This window comes from Carcharhinus amblyrhynchos, chromosome 18 (assembly GCF_965287045.1).
Source record: "Carcharhinus amblyrhynchos chromosome 18, sCarAmb.v2.hapA, whole genome shotgun sequence".
In the NCBI taxonomy this organism is placed as follows: Eukaryota; Metazoa; Chordata; class Chondrichthyes; order Carcharhiniformes; family Carcharhinidae; genus Carcharhinus; species Carcharhinus amblyrhynchos.
This window is the reverse complement of record NC_137341.1, coordinates 2,514,293-2,536,981: the sequence shown is the minus strand read 5'-3', so window position 1 is coordinate 2,536,981 and position 22,689 is coordinate 2,514,293. Positions and strand designations below refer to the sequence as shown.

The 22,689-nt window shown below is 43.2% G+C and overlaps 1 protein-coding gene across 6 annotated transcripts; it reads right to left on the bottom strand.

The window, feature by feature from the left end:
- Nucleotides 1–1,949: 1,949 nt before the first annotated feature.
- Nucleotides 1,950–21,878, bottom strand: LOC145354748 (uncharacterized). 6 transcript variants are annotated; one of them, XM_080206200.1, is made up of 4 exons: nucleotides 21,808–21,878; nucleotides 10,738–10,830; nucleotides 7,289–8,935; nucleotides 1,950–3,821 (listed from the first exon to the last, which is right to left on the bottom strand). In XM_080206200.1, the coding sequence occupies exons 3-4, from the start codon at nucleotides 8,824–8,826 to the stop codon at nucleotides 3,737–3,739; spliced, it is 1,623 nt and encodes a 540-aa protein (XP_080062326.1). In that variant the 5' UTR covers nucleotides 8,827–8,935; nucleotides 10,738–10,830; nucleotides 21,808–21,878; the 3' UTR covers nucleotides 1,950–3,736. The 6 variants fall into 6 exon arrangements, with proteins under 6 accessions (XP_080062326.1, XP_080062324.1, XP_080062323.1 ...); XM_080206198.1 differs by lacking the exon at nucleotides 21,808–21,878 and adding an exon at nucleotides 13,820–15,316; XM_080206197.1 differs by lacking the exon at nucleotides 21,808–21,878 and adding an exon at nucleotides 11,124–11,284.
- Between the last annotated feature and the right edge of the window lie 811 nt (nucleotides 21,879–22,689).

Below are 22,689 nucleotides of genomic sequence, written 5' to 3'. Positions count from 1 at the left end.
AAAAGGTGATCTGGACTCGAAACATCAGCTCTTTTCTCTCCTTATAGATGCTGCCAGACCTGCTGAGATTTTCCAGCATTTTCTCTTTTGGTTTCCTTCCTCATTGGTCTGAGCCCAAAATGGGACCTCTGATTGGTCCAAATGGGAGACGAGACAACCAATAAGAGGAGGGGACGGCTAGTCCTCCAACCAATTAGAGAGAATAAAGGGGCGGGACTTACTCTGGCTCTCCCTCATTGGCTCTCCTGGCCCGGCTGGCTGCGCATGCGCCTTTCTGCAAACTGCCTCCTACAATGTCATGATATGGAGATGCTGGCGTTAGACTGAGGTAAACACAGTATGAAGTCTCACACCAGGTTAAAGTCCAACAGGTCTATTTGATAGTAATCCCACAAGCTTTCCACACACCTGACGAAGGAGCACTGTTTCCGAAAGCTTGTGGGATTACTATCAAATAAACCTGTTGGACTTTAACCTGGTGTTGTGAGACTTCTTCCTATAATGTCCACATTGGTCTGGGGTGGGCACGGTAAGAACTCTCACAGCGCCAGATTAAACTCAGTCAACCTGCTGGATTTTAAGTTGGTATTGTCAGACTTCTTATTGTAACGATGGCAGCCGGGTCGCTGATCGGGAGGAGACCCGCAGCAGGGAACAACGCGGAGCCGCTAACTCCATAGTTGGGGCCTCTCCACCTGCTCACTGCCTCCATCTCTCCCTTTCCGCCTCCCAAACAAGCCCCATCACCATCACCTACATGTGCCAATCATTGCACCGGACTGCGTATGCCCCAAATACAGGCACATGTGAATGGGACATCATCGATAAGAATCCTAGGTACAAGAGCTCCAGGTTCTGTAGATGTTATCTTCATCATTAATAACAATCAGTCCAGACAGCAGGGATTATTGGAGAAAATATATACGGTGCAGTGAGAAAGGACATTCAGGGTCAGCTTTAAGGAGTTGGGATTTATAACTAAAAGTTTGAGAACTGAAATAATATGGAGTAAGAGAAAATGACAACCCTCAGTAATCAATAACGACATCAATCAGTCTCCTATAATCAAAGAAAAATCAAAACATTATCATAGAGTGCGTATAATAATGTTCCAGCAATGCTGACCATGAACCTAACATGGATTGTTGTCCACTAAACTACTTTAGGGAAGTAAATCTGCTGTCCCTACCTGGTCTGATCTGCATGTGGCTTCAGACTGACTAAGATGTGGTTGGCTCTTCATTGCCCTGTGAAATGATTGAACAAGACACTCGGTTCAAAGGACAATCAGGATTCTGGCCTTGGGTCACTGTCTCTGCAGAGTCTGCATGTTCTCCCTGGGTCTGCGTGGGTTTCCCCAAAATCCGAGGATGAGCAGATTATGCAGATTCACATGCTAAATTGCCCCTTCGTATCCAAACATGAAGGTTGGATGGATTAGTCATGGTAAATGCATGGGGTTACAGGAATAGAGTCAAGGGGAGGACCTCAGTGGGATGCTGTTTCGGAGGGTTGGTGTAGACCCAATGGGCTGAATGTCCACTTACTGCACCATACTATGATTTGATTCTATGAATTTTAAAACATCACAGCTCAATAGGAGACTATTTGGCTCATCATACTAGGACTCACTTTTATCAAAAGATCTGCAATGGTTAGTACCAATTTTCTTCTGTTTCTAAATAATCCTGAGTTTTTTTCCTTTTTTAAAAAATTGTCCCATTCGTCTTGAGTTCAGAACATCATCACTGAAATATTCTGCAACGTCCATGCATTGTGTGTGAAAATTAACAGATTTTCTGGCATAGTGTCAGGAAGAGTTGCACTTGAGAATATACAATTTAAAAGTAAAATGTATTTGTGAAATATATTTCACATGGGATATTTAAAAGATCATTATTCTGATCAAGAATGTCCTCATTTTCCCAGTCAATATATAATCTAATTCCCCTTGCTCTACAACCTGTTACAGAGTCTATTGAATCGTGGGGTACAGGTTGTTTGTAATAAATCCCCAATTGTAAATCAATTCAGATTTAACAAGACTTAACCATCCAGCACAAATGAACACTTCAGATACTGAATTCAAAACAGATATTAAACCATTGAATGTAGAATGGTAACAAATCAGAAAGTTCAAAAGCAAACTATTAACAGTACAGAATCATAGAATCCCTACAGTGCAGAAGGAGGCCATTTGGCTGATCCGAGTCTGCACTAACCAGAATCCCATCCAGGCCCTATTCTCATAACCCCACATATTTACCCTGTAAATCCCCCTGACACGAGGGTGAATTTAGCATGGCCAATCAACCTAATCTACATCTTTGGAGTGTGGGAGGAAGTTGGAGCACCTGGAGGAAACCCACGCAGACACAGGGAGAATGAGACACAGACAGTGACCCAGAGACCGGAATTGAACCTGAATCCCTGGCGCTGAGAGACAGCAGTGCTAACTACTGTGCCACCCCAGTAATTAACAGTAGGAGGAGAAAGCTTAACTTAACAATTTTACAGACTTTTGACAAATCCCTCAGTAGAACAGGCTGAAGGGATGGAGTGATAATCCTAAAATGTGGATAACGTTAACAAAAACGGCTTCTTGAAACCTTTATTTTATATTTTAAAAGTATAAGCCCTCCTTAACCAGGATGTTGGAAATAGCGAATTAGTCTCTAATTTGGCTAGAGTGAGATAAGAACTAACCCCATTTAACACATTGTCTTTACCTTGAAACAATGCTGTCTCTTAAACTATAACTCTTATTTTGAGTTAGCCAAAGTGTCGAAGAATAATTTGATAACGTAACTGTTGATTCCTGATACCTGCTGCCATCTCCTGCTATTTTAATGCAGAATCTTGCTGAAAGATCAGGCAGCTCGAATAAAGGTCTATTCATTATCCAACTGAATATAGCTTGTCAAGGCCCTAAAGGTTCCAGGGCTGCAGCGTATCAGTACAGATTGGCAATTCACTTGAATTATGACCAGTATACTTAATTATGTGTAATCATACAACACAAAATGTTATATATCAATATAACACAGATATTGTGTTACAAGTTATATTACCAATCTTACTGATGCACCAAATGATTAAATGTTCACATTTTAATTGTCTGACAATTCAGGCTCTTTATTTGATTAATGTGGCTGGTTTCCGATAATGCAGTAATTGGTTTAGTTTTTAAAATGTCTTCTAGATAAGTTCAAAATGGCTTGTGACTATGTTAGTTTACAATACTGAATAACATTGGCTGTCACACTAAAGTTAGTGATTTGGAAACAATTAACATCCAGTAACTTGTGAACTCGCTGGTGTTTCAGCAGGTGGGGTGACTCAGTCAGTTGCTTCTAACACCGTTTAGATGAACAGCCTCTCCAGTGTTAATTCATTGGTGTTTCAGGTGGTTGAATGAATCCCTTCATACACACAGGGCAGGAGAACGGTCTCTCCCCCAGTGTGAGCTGGATAACTGAGTGAATCCCTTCCCACACTCCGGTCAGGTGAATTGCCTCTCCCCAGTGTGACTAGGCCAATGAATTTCCAGCTGAGCTGGGGAACTGAATCTTTCTCCCACAGTCCAAACATTTCCATGGTTTCTTCTCAGTGCGACGACATTTGACAGGCCAGGTGACCGGTTGAAGGTGTGACCATGTACAGAACACATGGACACTTTCTCCCCACTGTGAACGATGCTTTATCCTTCCAAGTTCAAATTCTGATGATATTTAGGTTACAATAAATTAAGAAATCCCAGCAGATCCTGAGGTGATGACAGGTCTGAGCTTTCTGACTGCTGACCGTCCCCTTCTGACAGCCTGTGAAATTGGTTTAAAACAGAAAAAAAAGGAGTGAGACAGAATCTACAAAAACCCAAAGGCTACCACCAGGTAAAGACATTTCTTCTTATCTACTTCCTAAGTGCCTTTATTTTGAAATTGTTCTCCTGGTTCGAGCCTTCTCACCCAGGAGAAACACCTCACCTACATCTACCTTGTCATTTCATTTATCTATTTTGCAACAATCAATGAGATCTCCTTTTATTCATCAAAACTGTGGAGAGTACAGGTTTAGTTTGACTAAGCTCTCTTTGCAGAACAGTTCCACCATCCCCGGAACAATGTTAATCCCTCTATGGCAATAATATCCTTTCTAAGGAAAGGGACCAAAACGCCACACAGTGCTCCAGATGCAATCTAACCAAATTCCTGTACAATTGAAACAAGACCTCATCACTCCTGTTCTCAAATTCTCTTGTGATAAAGGCTAACATTCCATTAACCTTCTTAATATATTGCTACGTCTGCATGTTAGCCTTCAGTAACTTATGGACAAAGACACCCAGGTCCTTTGTACACCTACACTTTAATAATTTCTTACCATTTAGGAAATACTTTGCACACCTATTCCATCTGTCAAAATAGGTTACTTCACAATTTTTTCCACATTATATTCCATCTGCCATGTTCTTGCCAACTCACTGAGTCTGTCTAAGACCTCCTATAGCCACTTTACATCTTCCTCACAGCACACATTCCTGCCTGGCTCTGTATCATCGTCCCCACATCTAAATCATTGATATATATTGTGAACAGTTGGAGCCCAAGTACCGATTCTTCTGGTGCCTCACTAGTCACAGCCTGCCAACATGAGAATGATCCATTTATTCCCACACTCTGTTTTTTTTTAACCTGTTAACCAATTCTCAGTCGTTGTGTGTCATCTCCTATCCCACGTGTTTTTATTTTGCTAATCAACCTTCTTTGGGGAACTTTGTCAAGAGCCTTCTTCAGATCCATGTATGCTACACCCATTGACTCTCCTTTATCAATTTTATTAGTAACATCTTCAAAAAAAACTGCAGTATGTTTGTCAAACATAATTTCCCATTTGTAAACCCATGCTGACTATGCCCAATTAGATCATGATTGTCCAGGTATCTATCATATTTTTTACGACAAGATTCTAGCATTTTCCCTACCATTGATGAAAGGCCAACAGGTCTACAGTTCTGTTTTCTCTCTCCCTCCACTGTTAAATAGTGGTATGACATTTGCTACTTTCCAATGTTCAGGAAACATTCCAGAATCTATACAATTTTGGAAGATAGCAACCTCTTTCAATACTTGGTCATGTAGAATATCAGGACCTGGAGACTTTTCAGCTTTCAGCCCCACTGATTTCTCCAATACAACCTCCTTACTTCTTCGAATTTCCTTCAACTCCACATTCTCCCTAGTCCCTTGAGTCTTCACAGCTGGGAAATTTGCTGTATATTCCTTAGTGAAAGCACATAGAAAGCAATCATTTAGTTTTTCTGCCATTTCTCTATTCCCCATTCTGAATTCTCCGTCTGTAATGGACCTGCATTTGGCTTATCCAAATGCTGCCCTTTTACATCCCTATAAAAACTTCAACAGTCTGTGTTAATGTTTTTTGCTAGGTTGTATTTGCATTCTGTTCGCCTTTTCTTCATCCATTTCTTGGCCTTCCTTTTTTCTAAAAACCTCAAACCCTCAGTTTACTCCTATTTCTGGCAAATTTATAACTTGTTTATTTTAATCTGATATAATTCTTAACTTGTCAGCGATTGTTGACTGCTTTTTCTTTTAGGGGGGATGGATTTGCACCCTGAAGGAATGTATAGGTAATGTGCGCTATCCATTGGCTATGCAGTCATTCCTTTTAATGTATTTCTCCAAATCACCTCAGCCAATTTGTCCCTCGTGTCTTCACAATTTCCTTTATTCAACTTTAACACCCTATCTTCAAATTGAATTTCCTCATTTTCAAACAGTGTAAAATTCTATCACGTTATGATCACTCACCCCTAAAGTTTCTGTTACAACTGGATTATTAATTAGCCCTTTTTCATTACTAGATCTGGAATAGTCTGTCCTTTAGTTGGCTCCTTAGCAAACTGCTCTAGAAACTCATCTCTAACTCGCTCAGTGATTAGGGAGTGGAGTTTATGGTGGGGACTGAAGACAATGTCTCCCTCAGCATGACTACTAACTTGGTTTAATTAACCTATGTGCAAATTGAAGTCACCCATGATCATAGTATTGTCCATGCTACATATTTTCTCACCTCTTGATTAATCTTATGTCCTACACTATCATTACTTGTCAGTGCCCAATAAAAAACAACTCTAACCAATGTCCACTATCCTTTGCTGTTTCTTAGCTCCATCCAAACAGATTGCACACATTGTTCTTACAATCTAAGATCCTCCCTTACTACTACACTGATCCCACCCTTTATTATCAGGAGAACTCCACCTCCTTTCCCTTCTTGTCTGCTGTTCTTAAACCTCCAACATCCTTGAATGTTCAACACCCAGTCTTGGACATCATGCAGCCATGTTTCCGTACTGAGAATTATGTTATACCCATTTACCTCTATTTGAGTCTTTAGATCATCTACCTTATTATGAATGCTATGTGCATTCAGGCAGAGTTCCTTACCTTTTTCTCTTTGACACCATTCCACAATTCACACATACTCGTTGCTTTGCTTCTCCTGCCTTCTAGTCCCATTATCACTTCCTGTAACCAACTTCCTTCCAATTTGGACCACCCTTCAGGTTCCCAACCTCTGACAGGCTAATTTAAACCCACCCTCTACAACCATCCTATATCCCAGGGAGGAAACAGAGGGAGATGAGAGGCAAGGATGAAGAGTGGGATCTTATAGATCTTGAATTGGACAAGAACATTGATAGGATCTTCCAAACCATCAAACTTCATCTCCTAGAATGACCAGGGTATCAGGTGAATGTGAACACCATCACCTCCCAAGTCACACACTGTCCCAGCTTGTCAAACATCCAGTATTGGATTAACAGAAGTTTCTTCCAATTAAATATTGGGAAGACTGAAGTCATTGTCTTCAGTTCCCACTACAAACCCCACTCCCTAATCATCAATACCATCCATCTTTCTTACAGCTTTGAGGCTGAACCAGACTGCTCACAATCTTGGTGTCAGATTTCACGCCAAGCTGAGGTTCTGCTAAGAGTGCCTGTTTCAAACTCAGAAACTTTGTCTAACTTCACTCCTGCCAAAACTCATCTGTTCCTTTGTTATCTTGAAACTGGACTATCCCCATTCTCCCACATAAAGACAAGGGTATTCAAATCTCAAACTAAGCTGATTGATTTAGTTTCTACCCAGAATTGTAACTCCAAAAACCGCGTTGGAGATTATTACCATCAATAGAAATAAACCCCAGAAAACATGGTTCGGTTCTGGATGTGCCATTATCACCCAATCACTGTACTTACTTGTGAAGTTGCTGGTGAGTCTGCTGGATGGATGTAGTGAATCCCTTCCCAAATTTGGGTGGAATGAACGGTCTCTCCCCAGTGTGAACTCGCTGGTGGTGGTTTGCTAGGGCGGATGACTGAGTGAATCCCATTCCACATTTGGAGCAGACGTACGGTCTCTCCCCTGTGTGAATGCGCTGGTGTACAGTGAGAGTAGATGACTGCTTGAACCCAGTCCCGCAGTAAGAGCATCTGAACGGTCTCTCTTCAGTGTGAATACGTTGATGGGACAGACATTCACTGGAGCTTTTAAAGCACTTCCCGCATTCTGGGCATTTGAAAGGTCTCTCCCCAGTGTGAATTCGTTGGTGTATCTGTAGGCTTGAGGAGGTAGAGAATCCCTTCCCACACTCTGCGCACGTGAACAGTCTCTGCCCAGTGTGAACTTGCTGGTGTGTCAGCGGGTCAGATGATTGCGCGAGTCCTTTCCCAGACTTGGAGCAGGCGTGTGGCATCTTCCCAGTGTGAACTCGTTGGTGTGCAGTGAGTTGAGACAAATGTTTGAACCCAGACCCACAGTGAGAGCACCTATGTGGTCTCTCATCACTGTGAACACGTCGATGGTACAGGAGATCTCTGCAACTTTTATAGCATTTCCGGCAGTCCGGGCATTTAAAAGGTCTCTCCCCAGTGTGAACTCGGTGGTGTCTCAGCAGGTCTGATGATCGACTGAATCCCTTCCCACACTTGGAGCAGGTGAACGGTTTCTCCCCAGTGTGAACTCGCTGGTGTGCAGTGAGCTGATAAGATCTCTTGAACCCAGTCCCACAGTGAGAGCACCTGAACGGTCTCTCATCAGAATGAACACGTTGATGGAACAGGAGATCTCGGGAACTTTTAAAGCATTTCTTGCAGTCCGGGCATTTAAAAGGTCTCTCCCCAGTGTGAACTCGCTGGTGTGCCAGTCGGGCGGAGGACTGACTGAATCCCTTCCCACACACGGAGCAGATGAATGGCCTCTCCCCAGTGTGTGTGCGCTGGTGTATCACTAGGGTGGAAAACACAGCAAATCCTTTCCCACATGTGGCGCAGGTGAATGGTCTCTCCCCAGTGTGAATTCGCTCATGCATCGAACAGTCTGACAACCGAGAGAATCCTTTCCCACATGTAGAGCAGGCGTATGGCCACTCCCCAGTGTGAACTCGCTGGTGTATCAGCAGGTAAGATGACCGAGTGAATCCTTTCCCACACTCAGAGCAGACAAACGGTCTCTCTTCAGTGTGGCCTTGCTGGTGTGCTACCAGGTTGGATAACTGAGTGAATCCCTTCCCACACTCGGAGCAGGTAAATGGTCTCTCCCCAGTGTGACTGCGCAGATGAATTTCCAGTTCTGATGGAGATTTGCATCCCTTCCCACAATCTTTACATTCCCACGGCTTCTTCCGATTGTGACTGCATTCATGATCTGACAGGTCAGATGACTGGTTGAAGCTTTGTCCACACAGAGAACACGTGTACGGTTTCTCCCCACAGAGAAGAGCGCTTTTTCCTTCCATGTTCAAAATCCAATGATATTCAGGTTACGATCAATAAGGTGAATCTGTCAGATCCTGATGTGCTGTTTGGTTTCAGTTTTCCGACTACAAATCCGTCCCTTCTGATACCCTGTGAAATTGATTTAGGACAGAAAGAGAGTGAGAGAGAACACATAAAAACAAGTTGTGAAATTAAGCTGAATGAATCTGATAATTTGTGGGGCTAGCAGTAGGAAAAAGTGACCGTGAAAGCTGCTGGATTGTTGTAAAAAACCTAACTAGTTTATTAATATGTTTTAGCAAAGGAACTTGCCACCCAATGTAAGCCGACACACAACTCTTGCCTCTATGGGATCAGAAGACAGAAAGAGAGAGATTAAAAAAAAAGAAAGGGCAGGTGCCTGAGGCAGGAGGATCAGGTGCGGAATATTATACACCTACAACTTGAGCAGATTTCTTACAGAATCTCCCAAATCCTCAGCCTGCACCACCAAGAAGGAGCAGGATAGCAGGTGCGTTTGAGCACAGGTTCCTCTACAAGTCACATACCATCCTGAATTGTCTGACATTCAATTCTTGATAAACAGAAATTTGAATAATGTGAAGACAAAAGCCATTGTTTTCAGTCTCCACTACAAATTCTACTCCCAAGACTCTGACTTCACCTCTCTCCCTGGCAACTCTCATAAGCTGTTCAGAAGTTCAGTGTCATGTTTTACCCAAAGCTGAACTTTCCAGGCATTAATCTGCATCAGTAAGTGGCACACTAGCAGTGAGCGACCTCATCTTGCATGAGACGCAGTTGGAATGAACATATTTGGGAATTTGAATCAAAGTAGGAATTCAATACATAATATATAATATCCTACACCTGATCCTCCTACCTCCGGCACTTCCCCTCTCTCTTTCTACAATTCTTTCTCTAATTCTTTCTCTCTTCAGAAAACGGCGTTGCTCTGCTGCAGGGAAGAGGATGGTTATTTGGTGACTATTTCAGTTGCGCTGAGGCAGCAGTGGGCAAAAAAGACAACTGTGCAATCACAGGAAACTGTCCAGTTGATTGGCCGCTGACTGCTCAACGCAAGGAGCAGTATGTGAACATCTTGCATCTGGAAATAAGGGAGTTATGGCCAACATATAGTAATGTAATTCAAATAATCCAAAATAGAATTGAATCAATGCAAGAGAAGTAAACTTCAGTCACAGCAGGTAAGCTCAGTCTAGTGGAATGCATCTCCTGTACTACGTGCAAACTTACAGACACTACACGTGTCTTGAACATCCACGTGTGCTGCCAGCTACAAACTTGAGCTCCGGGTTTCAGAGTTCGAGTGGCGGTTGGAGTCCCTGTGTCGCATCCGTAATACAGGTCCACGTGGATAGCACGTTCATAGACGTGGTCATATTGTAGCTTAAGGTTCCATTGTCCAGTCAAAGAAAAACAATTTCAGCAACACTCCATGTTACTTGCGCCCTTGTTGCCTATATCCTTTGCACTGAGTCCCATTCACTCACCCATCACCCTATCCTCACTAACCTACACAGCAACTCAATTTAACATTCACATCTTTCTTTTCAAATCTCTCCATGGTGTTGCTGTTCCCTATTTCCAGTCACACAGATGTTTGAATCTGTTTCCACAGACACACTTAGAATCCTTACAGTGCAAGAGAAGGCCTAATGCCCTATGTCTGGTCACATAAACAAAACTGCAGCATCTCTCCACATTAATGACACCTCTGTTAATTATATCCTCTTCACTGAGCCATTCATGAACCCATCACCCTGTCCTCATTGACCTGCACAGGTTCGCAGTCAAACAACAACTCAACTTAAAATTCTCATCCTTCTTTTCAAACCCCTCCTTATCATTGCCCTTCCCTATTTTCAGTCATACAGATTGTTTGAACCTTTTTCCACAGACATACTTACATTCAGGTTCTGATGAATCGAGTGACTCTGTCAGTCTTTGATCTGATGTTTGGTTTGAGATTTCCACCTTTAAATCCTGATCTTCGAAACATCCTGTAAGAAAATCGTCACTATCAGTACAGGATAGCAATTGAGAAGAGGCAAAGATTTGCCATGGTTTGAGTTTGTGTGTGTGTAAATGCTCCTTTCTAATTCCCCTGTAAAAGGTTATTCCACAAGCCATCACCAGTATGAGCCCAGGGCAGTCTGAAGCAATATCAAGGCGCATGCGCCATGCTGCCCATTGCCCTATCAAGATGGTGGCCGCTAACTGGGGTCTGCCGGCGGAAAGGCGGCCCCGCAATTACTGCAATCCAGGGACCGATTTGTTCTTATTCTGGGTTTACCGTCTCGACTGGGTGCTTAGGAAGCCTGCCCACCCACTTCGCCGTCTCCATTACCCTCCGAAAATCCACAATTTCACTCCGATTCCTGAACCCAGTAACCGCCTCCCAAGAGCAGCACCCACACCGCGCATGCGCTAGTACGAGATAGTACTGCGCATGTGCAATTCACAAATCGCCACTGCGCCTGCGCCAGCAGCTTCTCCACAGATGATAGAAGACATTCTACCCAATACTGGGCTGTTTCCTGATTCCATTGTGATTGAAACATCAAACAAAATCTGTTAAATCAATTAATTGTTAAGTCAATTAATATTGCATCCAAAGGGCCCCACACCCAAAGCTTTATTCTAATGTAATTAACAACAGAAAAATCCATAAAGTTACATATGAACTCATTGGAGTGCCAGCAGGTGGAGGGAACAAGTGACTCCTACCCCAAACACATTTAAACCGCGTATTGCGGGTAAGAATGCACATATCGTGGATGAAATGCCCAGAACCTTTATATCTGGAGTGTTTACAGGTGGAAAAACTGAGAAAATCCCAAGTCACACCCAGCTCTCTCTCCAGTGTGACTCTGCTACTGTATGAGTAAATAGGATGATGGAGTAAATCCCTTTCTTCTGTCAGTTTGTAATATATATATAAACAATTTGGAGGAAAATGTAACTGGATTGATTAGTAAATTGGAGGATGACACAAAGGTTGGTGGATTTGCAGATAGCGATGAGGACTGTCAGAGGATACAGCAGGATATAGATCAATTGGACGCTTGGGCGGACAGATGGCAGATGGAGTTTAATCCCGACCCTTAGGAGTATTGATAGACAAAGGGATCTGGGTGTACAGGTACATAGGTCACTGAAAGTGGCAATGCAGGTGGAGAAGATAGTCAAAAAGGCATATGGCATGCTTGCCTTCATCGGCCAGGGTATGGAGTTTAAAAACTGGCAAGTCATATTGACGATTTATAGAACCTTAGTGAGGCTGCACTTGGAATGTAGTGTTTGATTCTGGTCGCCACACTACCAGAAGGAATGTGGAAGCTTTGGAGAGGGTACAGAAAAGATTTACCAGGATATTGCCTGGTATGGAGGGCATTAGCTATGAGGAAAGGTTGGAGAAACTTGATTTGTTCTCACCGGAGCGACGGAGGTTTGGGGGAGACCTGATAGAATTCTACAACATTATGAGAAGGATGGATAGAGTGGATAGTCAGAAGCTTTTTCCCAGGACGGAAGAGTCAATTACTAGGGGGCACAGGTTTAAGGTGTGAGGGGAAAGTTTTAAAAGAGATGCACGAGGCAGATTTTATTTTACACAGAGTAGTGAGTGCCTGGAATTCGTTGCCTGGGGAGATGGTGGAAGCGGATACAGTTGTGACTTTTAAGGGGCGTCTTGACAAGTAATGAATGAGATGGGAATAGAGGGATATGGTCCCCGTTAAGTCGGGCAGCATGGTCGGTGCAGGCTTGGAGAGCTGAAGGGACTGTTGCTGTGCTGTAATTTTCTTTGTTCTTTAGATGGTGATGGTCTTATTCACAATGTGATTTTACCAATCAGTTTTCAGTTCAGAGGGGGATTTTAATCTTTTGCAACAAGTTCCACATTCTAAGAACTTAACAGTGAAACAAAAACCACATGCTGTAAATGCTTGATATCTGTATTAGATACAGAAAATCCTGGAACTTTCAGCTGACCTAAATACATCTGTGGCAAGTGAAACATTTTTCATATTCCATGAAATCACCAATGAGGTGAAATAGTCCCACAAGCTGCTCACATATAACTTACAAGTTTGACAACCCACCAACCTCTTCGTTGCGGCTCCTGTGAAACTTACAAGGCAACACATTGCCAACATTCATCGCTGAAAGCAACTGACACACATCAAATTCTAACCACTTCTCTATTTTATCTGCTTCTTAACTGTAATGGTTATCATGTTCACCTGACACATCAAAGGCTACCTGTCAGAAACTGGACACAAACATTAAAACGTATGCATCTCAGTGTGAGGAAAAGTATGATATATCATAACATATATGATATATATCATACTCATATCATCTTGATATGAGTCATTATTGTCACTTGTGTGGAATACAATGAAAATTATTGTTTCCTGCACTGCACGACAAAGCATTCATAAAATACACAGGGGAGAAGGAAAGCATAATGTAGGGTCACAGTTATTAGTTTATGGGTCCTCAGTTCCCCAGAAATTTTATGTAGAAGCATAGAAACTAGAAGCAGGAATAGGCCATTCGGCCCTTCGAGCCTGCTCTGCCATTCATCTTGATCATGGCTGATCATCCAATTCAATATCCTGATTCCCCCCTTCCTCCCATATCCCTTTAGCCCCAAAAACTATATCGAATTTCTTCTTGAAATCAGAAGTTTTAGCGTCAACTACATTCTGTGGTAATGAATTCCACATATTCACCACCCTCTGGGTGAAGGAATTTTCCTCACCTCACTTCTAAAATGTTATCCTTATCCTGAAACTATGACCCATAGTTCCAGGCACCTCAACCACTGGGAACATTCTTCCGGAATCTATCCTGTCTAACCCTGTTAGACTTTTAAGTTTCTATGAGATCCCCTCTCATTCTTTGATTTGATTTATTGTTGTCACATGTATTAGTATCCAGTGGAAAGTATTGTTTCTCATGCGCTATACAGAAAAAGCATACCTTTCATGGAGAAGGAAACGAAAGAGTGCAGAATGTAGCATTATCGTCATAGCTGGGGTGTCGAGAAAGATCAACTTAATGCGAGGTAGGTCCATTTAAAAGTCTGATGGCAGCAGACAAGAAGCTGTTATGTTGGTTGGTACGTGACTTCAGACTTTTGTATCTTTTTTTCTGACGGAAGAAGATGGAAGAGAGAACGTTCCGGGTGCATGGAGTCCTTCATGATGCTGGCTATTTTCCTGAGGCAGCAGGAAGTGTAGACAGAATCAATGGATGGGAGGTTGGTTTGTGTGATGCATTGGGCTACATTCATGACCTTTTGTAGTTTCTTGCAGTCTTTGGCAGGTCTTCTAAACTTCAGTGAACACTTTCCAAGTTTGAGCAATTATAAGGTCTCTCCTCAGTGTGAACATGTTGGGACATCAGGTTCCTGGATCCTTTAAAATCACTTCCCACTGTCTGGGCATTCAAAAGGCCTCTTGTCAGTGTGAATTCACATCTGTGTAAGTTGCATGATTGAATGAATCCCTGTCCATATTTAGAGCAGGTGAATGGTCTCTCCCCAGTGTGAACTCGCTGATGATTTGTGCGGTAGTTTGAATGTTTGAAACCAACACCACCTGAACGTTCTCTTATCACTGTGAACAATTTGATAGAATATCAGATTCCCAGAACGTGTAAAGCACTTCCCACATCTTAGGCATTTAAAAGGTCTCTCCTCACTGTTTAATCAGGTCTGATGATTTCCTGAATCCAGCACCCATTGAGGGGTCCTGACTGGTTTCTCATCAGTGCTGTTGGAGGGATCAAACGAGTGGAATCTTCGAGACTGTATGGAGTTCAACATGGAGTTTATTCAAGCTTGGACCGTATATGCAAGAGAGCACTCAGAATCAACTGAAGGCTATTCTTCTGAGTGATTGTGCTCAGGTGGAATCCAACAGCATTCTTACATTTTATGTTACAATGTGTGCGTTCAGTGTTCAGATTGGACCACTATCTGTTAATTCAGCTTTTGTCATTACAGAACTATATTTGTGATTAATGATGACAGGATCTGTTTTCCTGATTAGGCAATCTTGCATAAAGCTGCTCAATCAGTTACCCTGGCGATGTTATTTTGTACTGTTTCCCCCTTTACCTCCGAGTTGTTTCTACTTCAATGTAATATGAAATCATTAGAAACACCTTCTGACATGTAAATTTATTAATTGCTACAACTATCAGTTCACTGACCATGTTTTTGGTTTTGGATTAGATTTTCTAGGGGGACAAAGACTTCATGCATTCTTTCAAGACATGGTGGAGTCATGATATATAGTGCCTTGGATCTCCATTGTTATTACTGTCTCTGGTACTCACCACCTGGTGTACAGCCGTCTGGTTCTATCTGTAGGTCGGAGTGGTTACTCAATTTTTCTTCCTGCAGTAAGCTTTAATATTGCAGCTTGGCTGTGGTTTTAACCCTTTCTGCTAGTTTTGCTGCAGCCTATGTTCTCATCAGTCTAACCCTTCCACAATGTGAACACATTGGTGGGACATCAGACCCTGCCAATATTTATAACACTTTCCACAGTCAGAGCAAATAAAAGGTCTCTGATCAGTGTGAACATGTTGATGGGCCATCAGGTCACTGGAACATTTAAAACACTTTTGACAATCTGGGCATTTAAAAGGTCTCTCATCAGTGTGAACTCGCTGGTGTGTCAGTAAGTGGGATGACTGAGTGAAGCTCTTCCCACATCTGATGCAGATAAACGGTCTCACTCCGGTGTGACTGCGCTGATGCTTAGTGAGGTTGGTTGAATGCTTGAACCCAGTCCCACAGTGAGAGCACGTGAAAGGTCTCTCATCAGTGTGAACACGTTGATGGGACATCAGCTCACTGGAATGTTTAAAACACTTCCCGCAGTCTGAGCATTTGAAAGGTCTCTTGTCAGTGTGAACTCGCTGATGGGACGTCAGTTCACTGGGACTTTTATAGCACTTCTCAAAGTCTGAGCATTTCAAAGGTCTGTTGCCAGTGTGAAGTCGTTGATGGGACCTCAGCTCACTGGAACGTTTGAAACACCTCCCACAATCTGGACATTTAAAAGGTCTTTCGTTAGAATGAACACTTTGATGGGACATCAGATCCCCAGAGGTTTTAAAGCACTTTTCACAGTTGGGACATTTAAAAGGTCTCTCATCAGTGTGAACACGCTGATGGAACTTCAGTTCCCTTGAACTTTTAAAACATTTCTGACACTGCGAGCAGTTGAAAGGTCTCTCATCTCTATGAATTATTTGATGGGTCATCAGTTTCCCAGAACTCTTAAAACCCTTCCCACAGTGTGGACAAGTGAAAGGTCTCTCCTCAGTGTGAATTAGTTGGTGGGAAATCAGATTCCCAGGACGTTTAAAACACTTTCCACAATCTGGGCATTTAAAAGGTTTCTCATCAGTGTGAATTCGCTGGTGTGACCGTAAGTTGGACGACTGAGTGAATCCTTTCCCACATGTGGAGCAGGTGTACGGTCTCTCCCCAGTGTGAATGTACCTGTGCTTCATCAGGTTAGGCAACCGACCGAATTCCTTCCCGCACTCGGAGCAGGTGAACCGTTTCTCACCACTCTGACGGTACAGATGAGTTTCAAGCTCAGATGGAGAGTTGGATTCCTTTCCACAATCCCCAGGCTCCAACACCTTCTTCTCATTGTGACTGCATTTGTGTTCTGACAGGTCTGATGATTGGCTGAATCAAAGAAAGAACAAAGAATAACACAGCCCGGGAAACAGGCCCTTCGGCCCATCCAGCCCATGCCGCCATTTTAACATTATGAATCCCCTCTCCACCCATGACCCTTGTCTATGCTTTATGGCATTCCACATTGAGGGAAACTAATTTAGGGACCACTTCTTACACCAATCAGCCTAAGAGCACATCTTTGGGGTGTGGGAGGAAACCGGAGCACCCGGAGAAAAACCCACGCAAGCACGGGGAGAATGCGCAAAACTCCCGCAGACACTGACCCAAATCCACACCAACAAATTCAACAACAATCTCAACATTGAAAAATACACCAACAAATTCAACAACAAAGAACAAAGAACAGCACACTCGTCCACACACAGAACACGTGTACGCTTTCTCCCCACTGTGAATGGTGCTTTTTTCTTCCATATTCAAAATCCAATGACACGCAGATTACGATAAATTAGGTGACTCTGTCAGATCCTGATGCGATGTTGGATTTTAGCTTCCCGACTCAAATCCTCCCCTTGTAACACTCTGTGAAATTGATTTAAAACAGAAAAAAAGTGAATGAGAAAGAACCTGTGGGGCGGCACGGTGGCACAGTGGTTATCGCCGCTGCCTCTCAGTGCCAGGGACGTGGGTTCAATTATGGCACCAGATGACTGTCTGTGTGGATTTTGCATGTTCTCCCCGTATCTGTGTGGGTTTCCTCTGGGTGCTGCGGTTTCCTCCCACACTCCGAAGATGTGCAGGTTAGGTTGATTGGCCATGCTAAATTGACTCCAGTGTCAGGGGATTAGCAGGGTAAATATGTGGGGTTATGGGAAAGGAGCCTGGATGGGAATGTGGCCAGTGTGGACTCGATGGGCTGAATGGTCTCATTCTGCACTGTAGGGAGTCTAAGAAAATCACAATTTGAGCTGAATGAATATGATCATTTGTGGGATTGGCACGAGGAAGAAGTGACCATGAAAACTGCTAGATCATTGTAAAAACCCAACTGTTCACTCATGTCCTTCAGGGAAGGTAACCTGTGACCCATCCTACCCAGGGAGCAGATGGGTAGGATGAAGAGTTGCATCATACAGTGGCACAGTGGTTAGTCCTGCTGCTGCACAGCGTCGGCAAACGGTTTTGATTCCTGGCTAGTGTCACTGTCTGTGCAGAGTTTGTACGTTCACCCCATGTCTGCATGGGTCTCCGTGTGCTCTAGTTTCCTTCCACAGTCTGAAAGATGTGCTAGTTAGGTGAACTGGCCATTCTAAAATTCTACCTCAGTGTACCCAAACAGGCACCGGAGTGTGGCAACTAGGGGATTTTCACACTAACATCATTGCAGTGTTTATGTAAATTGAATTGTGACACATTTCAAGGGAGATGGGAGGAGAAGAAATGAAGAAGAGCAATTTTACATATCTGCAACCAGACAGAATCTCCAAAACCCTCAACCTCCATCATCTAGAAAGACCAGGTTTGCATGTGTATGTGAACATCATCACCTCAAAGTCACACAGTATCCTGACTGGACTGAGATCCAATCCTGGATTAAGAGAAATTTCCCCAGTTAAAGAATGAGAAACATGAAGCTATTGTCTTCAGTCCACACTAAAAATCCTCCCCCACGGACACTGACTTCATTTCACTCCATCCCAAGGCAGGTAACTATAGCTTAGCTTAACTTCTGTAGTCGGGGAAGTGCTTGGAACTATCAAGGAAGAAATAGCGAGACATCTGGATATAAATTGGCCTGTTGGAAAGATGCAGTCAGGGTTCATGAAGGGCAGGTGATGTTTGACTAATTTGGTGAATTCTTTGAGAACATCAGGTGCACAGTGGACACTGGGGAATCTATGGATGTGGTGTATCTAGATTTCTAGACGACTAATGACAAGCTGCCTCACCAAAGGCTGCTGCATAAGATAAAGATGCATAGTGTTAGGGGTAATGTTTCAGCACGGATAGAGGATTGGTTAACTAACAGAACACAAAGACTGGGGGTAAATGGATATTTTTTTTTCTGGTTGGCAATCAGTAACGAGTGGTGTGCCTCAGGGATCCGTATTTGGGTCACAATTGTTCATAATTTTACATAGATGATTTGGAGTTGGGGCCCCAAGTGTAGTGAGTCAAACTTTGCAAATGACACTAAGGCAGCAAAATAGACTATTAATTAAATGGTAAAAAAAATTGCAGCATGCTACTGTACTGAGGGACCTGGGTGTCCTTGTGCATGAATCACAAAAAGTTGGTTTGCAAATGCAGCAGGTAATTAGGAAGGCAAATGGAATTTTGTCCTTCATTGCGAGATGGATGGAGTTTAAAAACAGGGGGGTTGTGTTGCAGCTGTATAAGGTACTGATGAGGCCACATCTGGTGTACTGTCTACAGTTTTGGTTTCCTTACTTGAGAAAGGATATACTGGCACTGGACGGGGTGCAGAGGAGATTCACTAGGTTGATTCCGGGAATTGAGAGGGTTGGCTTATGAGGAGATACCGAGCAGATTGGGACGACGCTCATTGGAACTCAGAAGAATGAGGGGAGATCTTAGGGGCAAATGCAGCGTGGCACAGTGGTTAGCACTGGTGCCTCACAGAGTGAGGGACCAGGATTGGGTCACTGTGTGTGTGGAGTTTGCACATTCTTCCTGTGTCTGCGTGGGCTTCCTCCGGATGCTCCAGTTTCCTCCCATAGTCCAAAGATGTGCCAGTTAGGATAACTGGCCATGCTAAGTTGCCCCTTAGTGTCAAGGGAACTGGCTTGGACAATTGCATGGGGTTAAGGGGATAGGGCCTGGGTGGGATTGTGGGTGGTGCAGACACGATGGGCCGAATGACCTCCTTCTGTACTGAAGGGATTCTGCTTTGAAAAATGTAGATTATGAAGGAAATAGATAAGATAGAAGCAGGGACGTTGTTTCCAATGGCAGGTGAAACTAGAACTAGGGGGCATGGCCTCAAAATAAGGTGGAGCAGATTTAGGGCTGAGTTGAGGACGAACTTCTTCTGCCAGAGGGTTGTGAATGTGGGGAAGCATTGAGGCTACCTCATTGAATGATTTTAAGGCAAGGATAAATAAATTTTTGAACGGCAGAGGAATTCAGGGTTATGATGAGCAGCTGGGTAAGTGGAGCTGAGTCCACAAAAAGATCAGCTATGATTTTATTGAATGGTGGTGCAGGCTTGAGTGGCTGGATGGTCTAATTCCTGCTCCAAGTTCTTATGGTCACTCCCTGGTCTGAGGCTGAATGAGACTGTTCACAACCATGGTGAAAAGTCTATTTATTAATTAACTTTGCAGGGTCAATTGGCTGATTTGGCCATTGTCATTTCCAGTGCCTATTCAACCAGCCTTTTTCATACCTTTTATTGACTTGGTTGGAGTTTGATGCAACAATGTTCTGCCATTTCAAAATGCATTTAAGAGTTAACCACATTGCTGGAGACCTGGAATCACATGTCTCCCAGACCAGGTGAGGATGGCAGTGTTTTTCCCTAAGCTGCATTAGTTGGGTGTTTATGACAATTCACAATGGTTTCTTGCTCACCGTTAGACTTTCAATTTCATACTTTAATTAAATTGAAACTCCACAATCTGCCTCGGTGGGATTAAAACCTGGGTCCCCACAGCACTGTCCTGGGTCTCACTCTAAAAGGACCTTCCAAACACACATATGTATCATCTCCCAAGAATGGGTTTCTATCCGTGAGGGGGTCTGAGACTTTCCACTGAAAATTATTTAGAACACACACAAACGCGCGCGCGTGGATATTAAAAAACCGCACACGCGTGCGTGGATATTAAAAAACCGCACACGCGCGCGTGGATATTAAAAAACCGCACACGCGCGCGTGGATATTAAAAAACCGCACACGCGCGCGTGGATATTTTAAAAAACCGCACACGCGCGCGTGGATATTTTAAAAAACCGCACACGCGTGTGGATATTTTAAAAAAACCGCACACGCGTGTGGATATTTTAAAAAAACCGCACACGCGTGTGGATATTTAAAAAAACACACACGCGTGTGGATATTTAAAAAAACACACACGCGTGTGGATATTTAAAAAAACACACACGCGTGTGGATATTTAAAAAAACACACACGCGTGTGGATATTTAAAAAAACACACGCGTGTGGATATTTAAAAAAACACACACGCGTGTGGATATTTAAAAAAACACACACGCGTGTGGATATTTAAAACACACACGCGTGTGGATATTTAAAAAAACACACACGCGTGTGGATATTTAAAAAAACACACACGCGTGTGGATATTTAAAAAAACACACACGCGTGTGGATATTTAAAAAAACACACACACGTGTGGATATTTAAAAAAACACACACACGTGTGGATATTTAAAAAAACACACACACGTGTGGATATTTAAAAAAACACACACACGTGTGGATATTTAAAAAAACACACACACGTGTGGATATTTAAAAAAACACACACACGTGTGGATATTTAAAAAAACACACACACGTGTGGATATTTAAAAAAACACACACACGTGTGGATATTTAAAAAAACACACACACGTGTGGATATTTAAAAAAACACACACACGTGTGGATATTTAAAAAAACACACACGTGTGGATATTTAAAAAAACACACACACGTGTGGATATTTAAAAAAACACACACACGTGTGGATATTTAAAAAAACACACACACGTGTGGATATTTAAAAAAACACACACACGTGTGGATATTTAAAAAAACACACACACGTGTGGATATTTAAAAAAACACACACACGTGTGGATATTTAAAAAAACACACACACGTGTGGATATTTAAAAAAACACACACACGTGTGGATATTTAAAAAAACACACACACGTGTGGATATTTAAAAAAACACACACACGTGTGGATATTTAAAAAAACACACACACGTGTGGATATTTAAAAAAACACACACACGTGTGGATATTTAAAAAAACACACATGGATATAAAAAACACATGGATATTAAACACAACACATATAGATATTAAAAAAGTAAAAACAAGACCTTTATAAAATGGCTGAGTCTAAGTCAGCAAGTTTAGCACACTCTCCCTCTGATCATGTTGAGTTTGTCTGAATCCCTGTCCCTTGTCCTGACTGACAGGTTCCCAGTTAAACTATTCACATTGTTTTAAATCAAAATGCTCATTTTTCAAATCCTTCCCTCTTGCTCTTCCTTATTCCTAATCAAAGATTTGAACCTTTTGTCCCCCCCCCACTTACACTGAGTTGGTGTTGGATGGGGTGACCCTGTCAGGGTGTTTGGGTTGTGCTGCCTGTTCCTCCGGCCCCTCCATTACCCTCCGCTCAGCTCCTCAACCTGGTCGCGGGGCAACCGCCACTGCGCATGCCTCAACCGGAACACGATCTGCGCATGCCCCCTCTTCAGAGACCCCGCCCCCCCCTTCCCCCGCCTGCCCCCTAGTGCCCATGTATGGAAGTTGCCTGTGAGAATGGGGAACTTTCTGCTGGGACTGCCCAGTATTGATTTCAGATTTCCAGCACTGGCAGTCATTTGCTTTTAACATTCTGATTGACTGGCAATGCTGGGGGAAGATATCCACCATTGAATGATGCTGTTGTCATATATTATGATGTGTTTTAAGACTGTACATGATAGAGTCATACAGTGCAGGAAGAGGCCCATCGAGTCTGCACCGACCCACAATCCCACCCACCCCCATACTTTGCCCGCTAATCCCTCTAACCTACGCATCTCAGGACACTAAGATGGAGCGGCACGGTAGCACAGTGGTTACGTAAGAACATAAGAAATAGGAGCAGGAGTAGGCCATCTAGCCCCTCGAGCCTGCCCCGCCATTCAATAAGATCATGCCTGATCTGTCGTGTCTCAGTTCCACCTTCCCGCCCTCTCCCCATAACCCTTAATCCCCTTGCCTATCAAAAACCTATCAACCCGCGTCTTAAATATATTTAGCGAGGCAGCCTCCACCACTTCAACGGGCAGAGAATTCCAGAGATTCACCACCCTTTGAGTGAAGAAGTTCCTCCTCAACACCGTTCTAAACTGCACCCCCCCCCCTTATCTTGAGGCTGTGCCCCCTAGTCCTGCTGTCCTTTCTGAGCGGGAAGAGTCTCTCCACC

What these genes read in the sequence shown, in the direction of transcription:
- LOC145354748 (XM_080206200.1), bottom strand. Translation starts at nt 8,826, where the DNA reads ATGGAAGGAAAAAGCGCTCTTCTCTGTGGGGAGAAACCGTACACGTGT. An exon ending in ACTCACCAGCAACTTCACAA is followed by an intron (nt 3,822 to 7,288) that starts GTAAGTACAGTG and finishes CCAATTTCACAG; the next exon opens with GCTGTCAGAAGGGGACGGTC.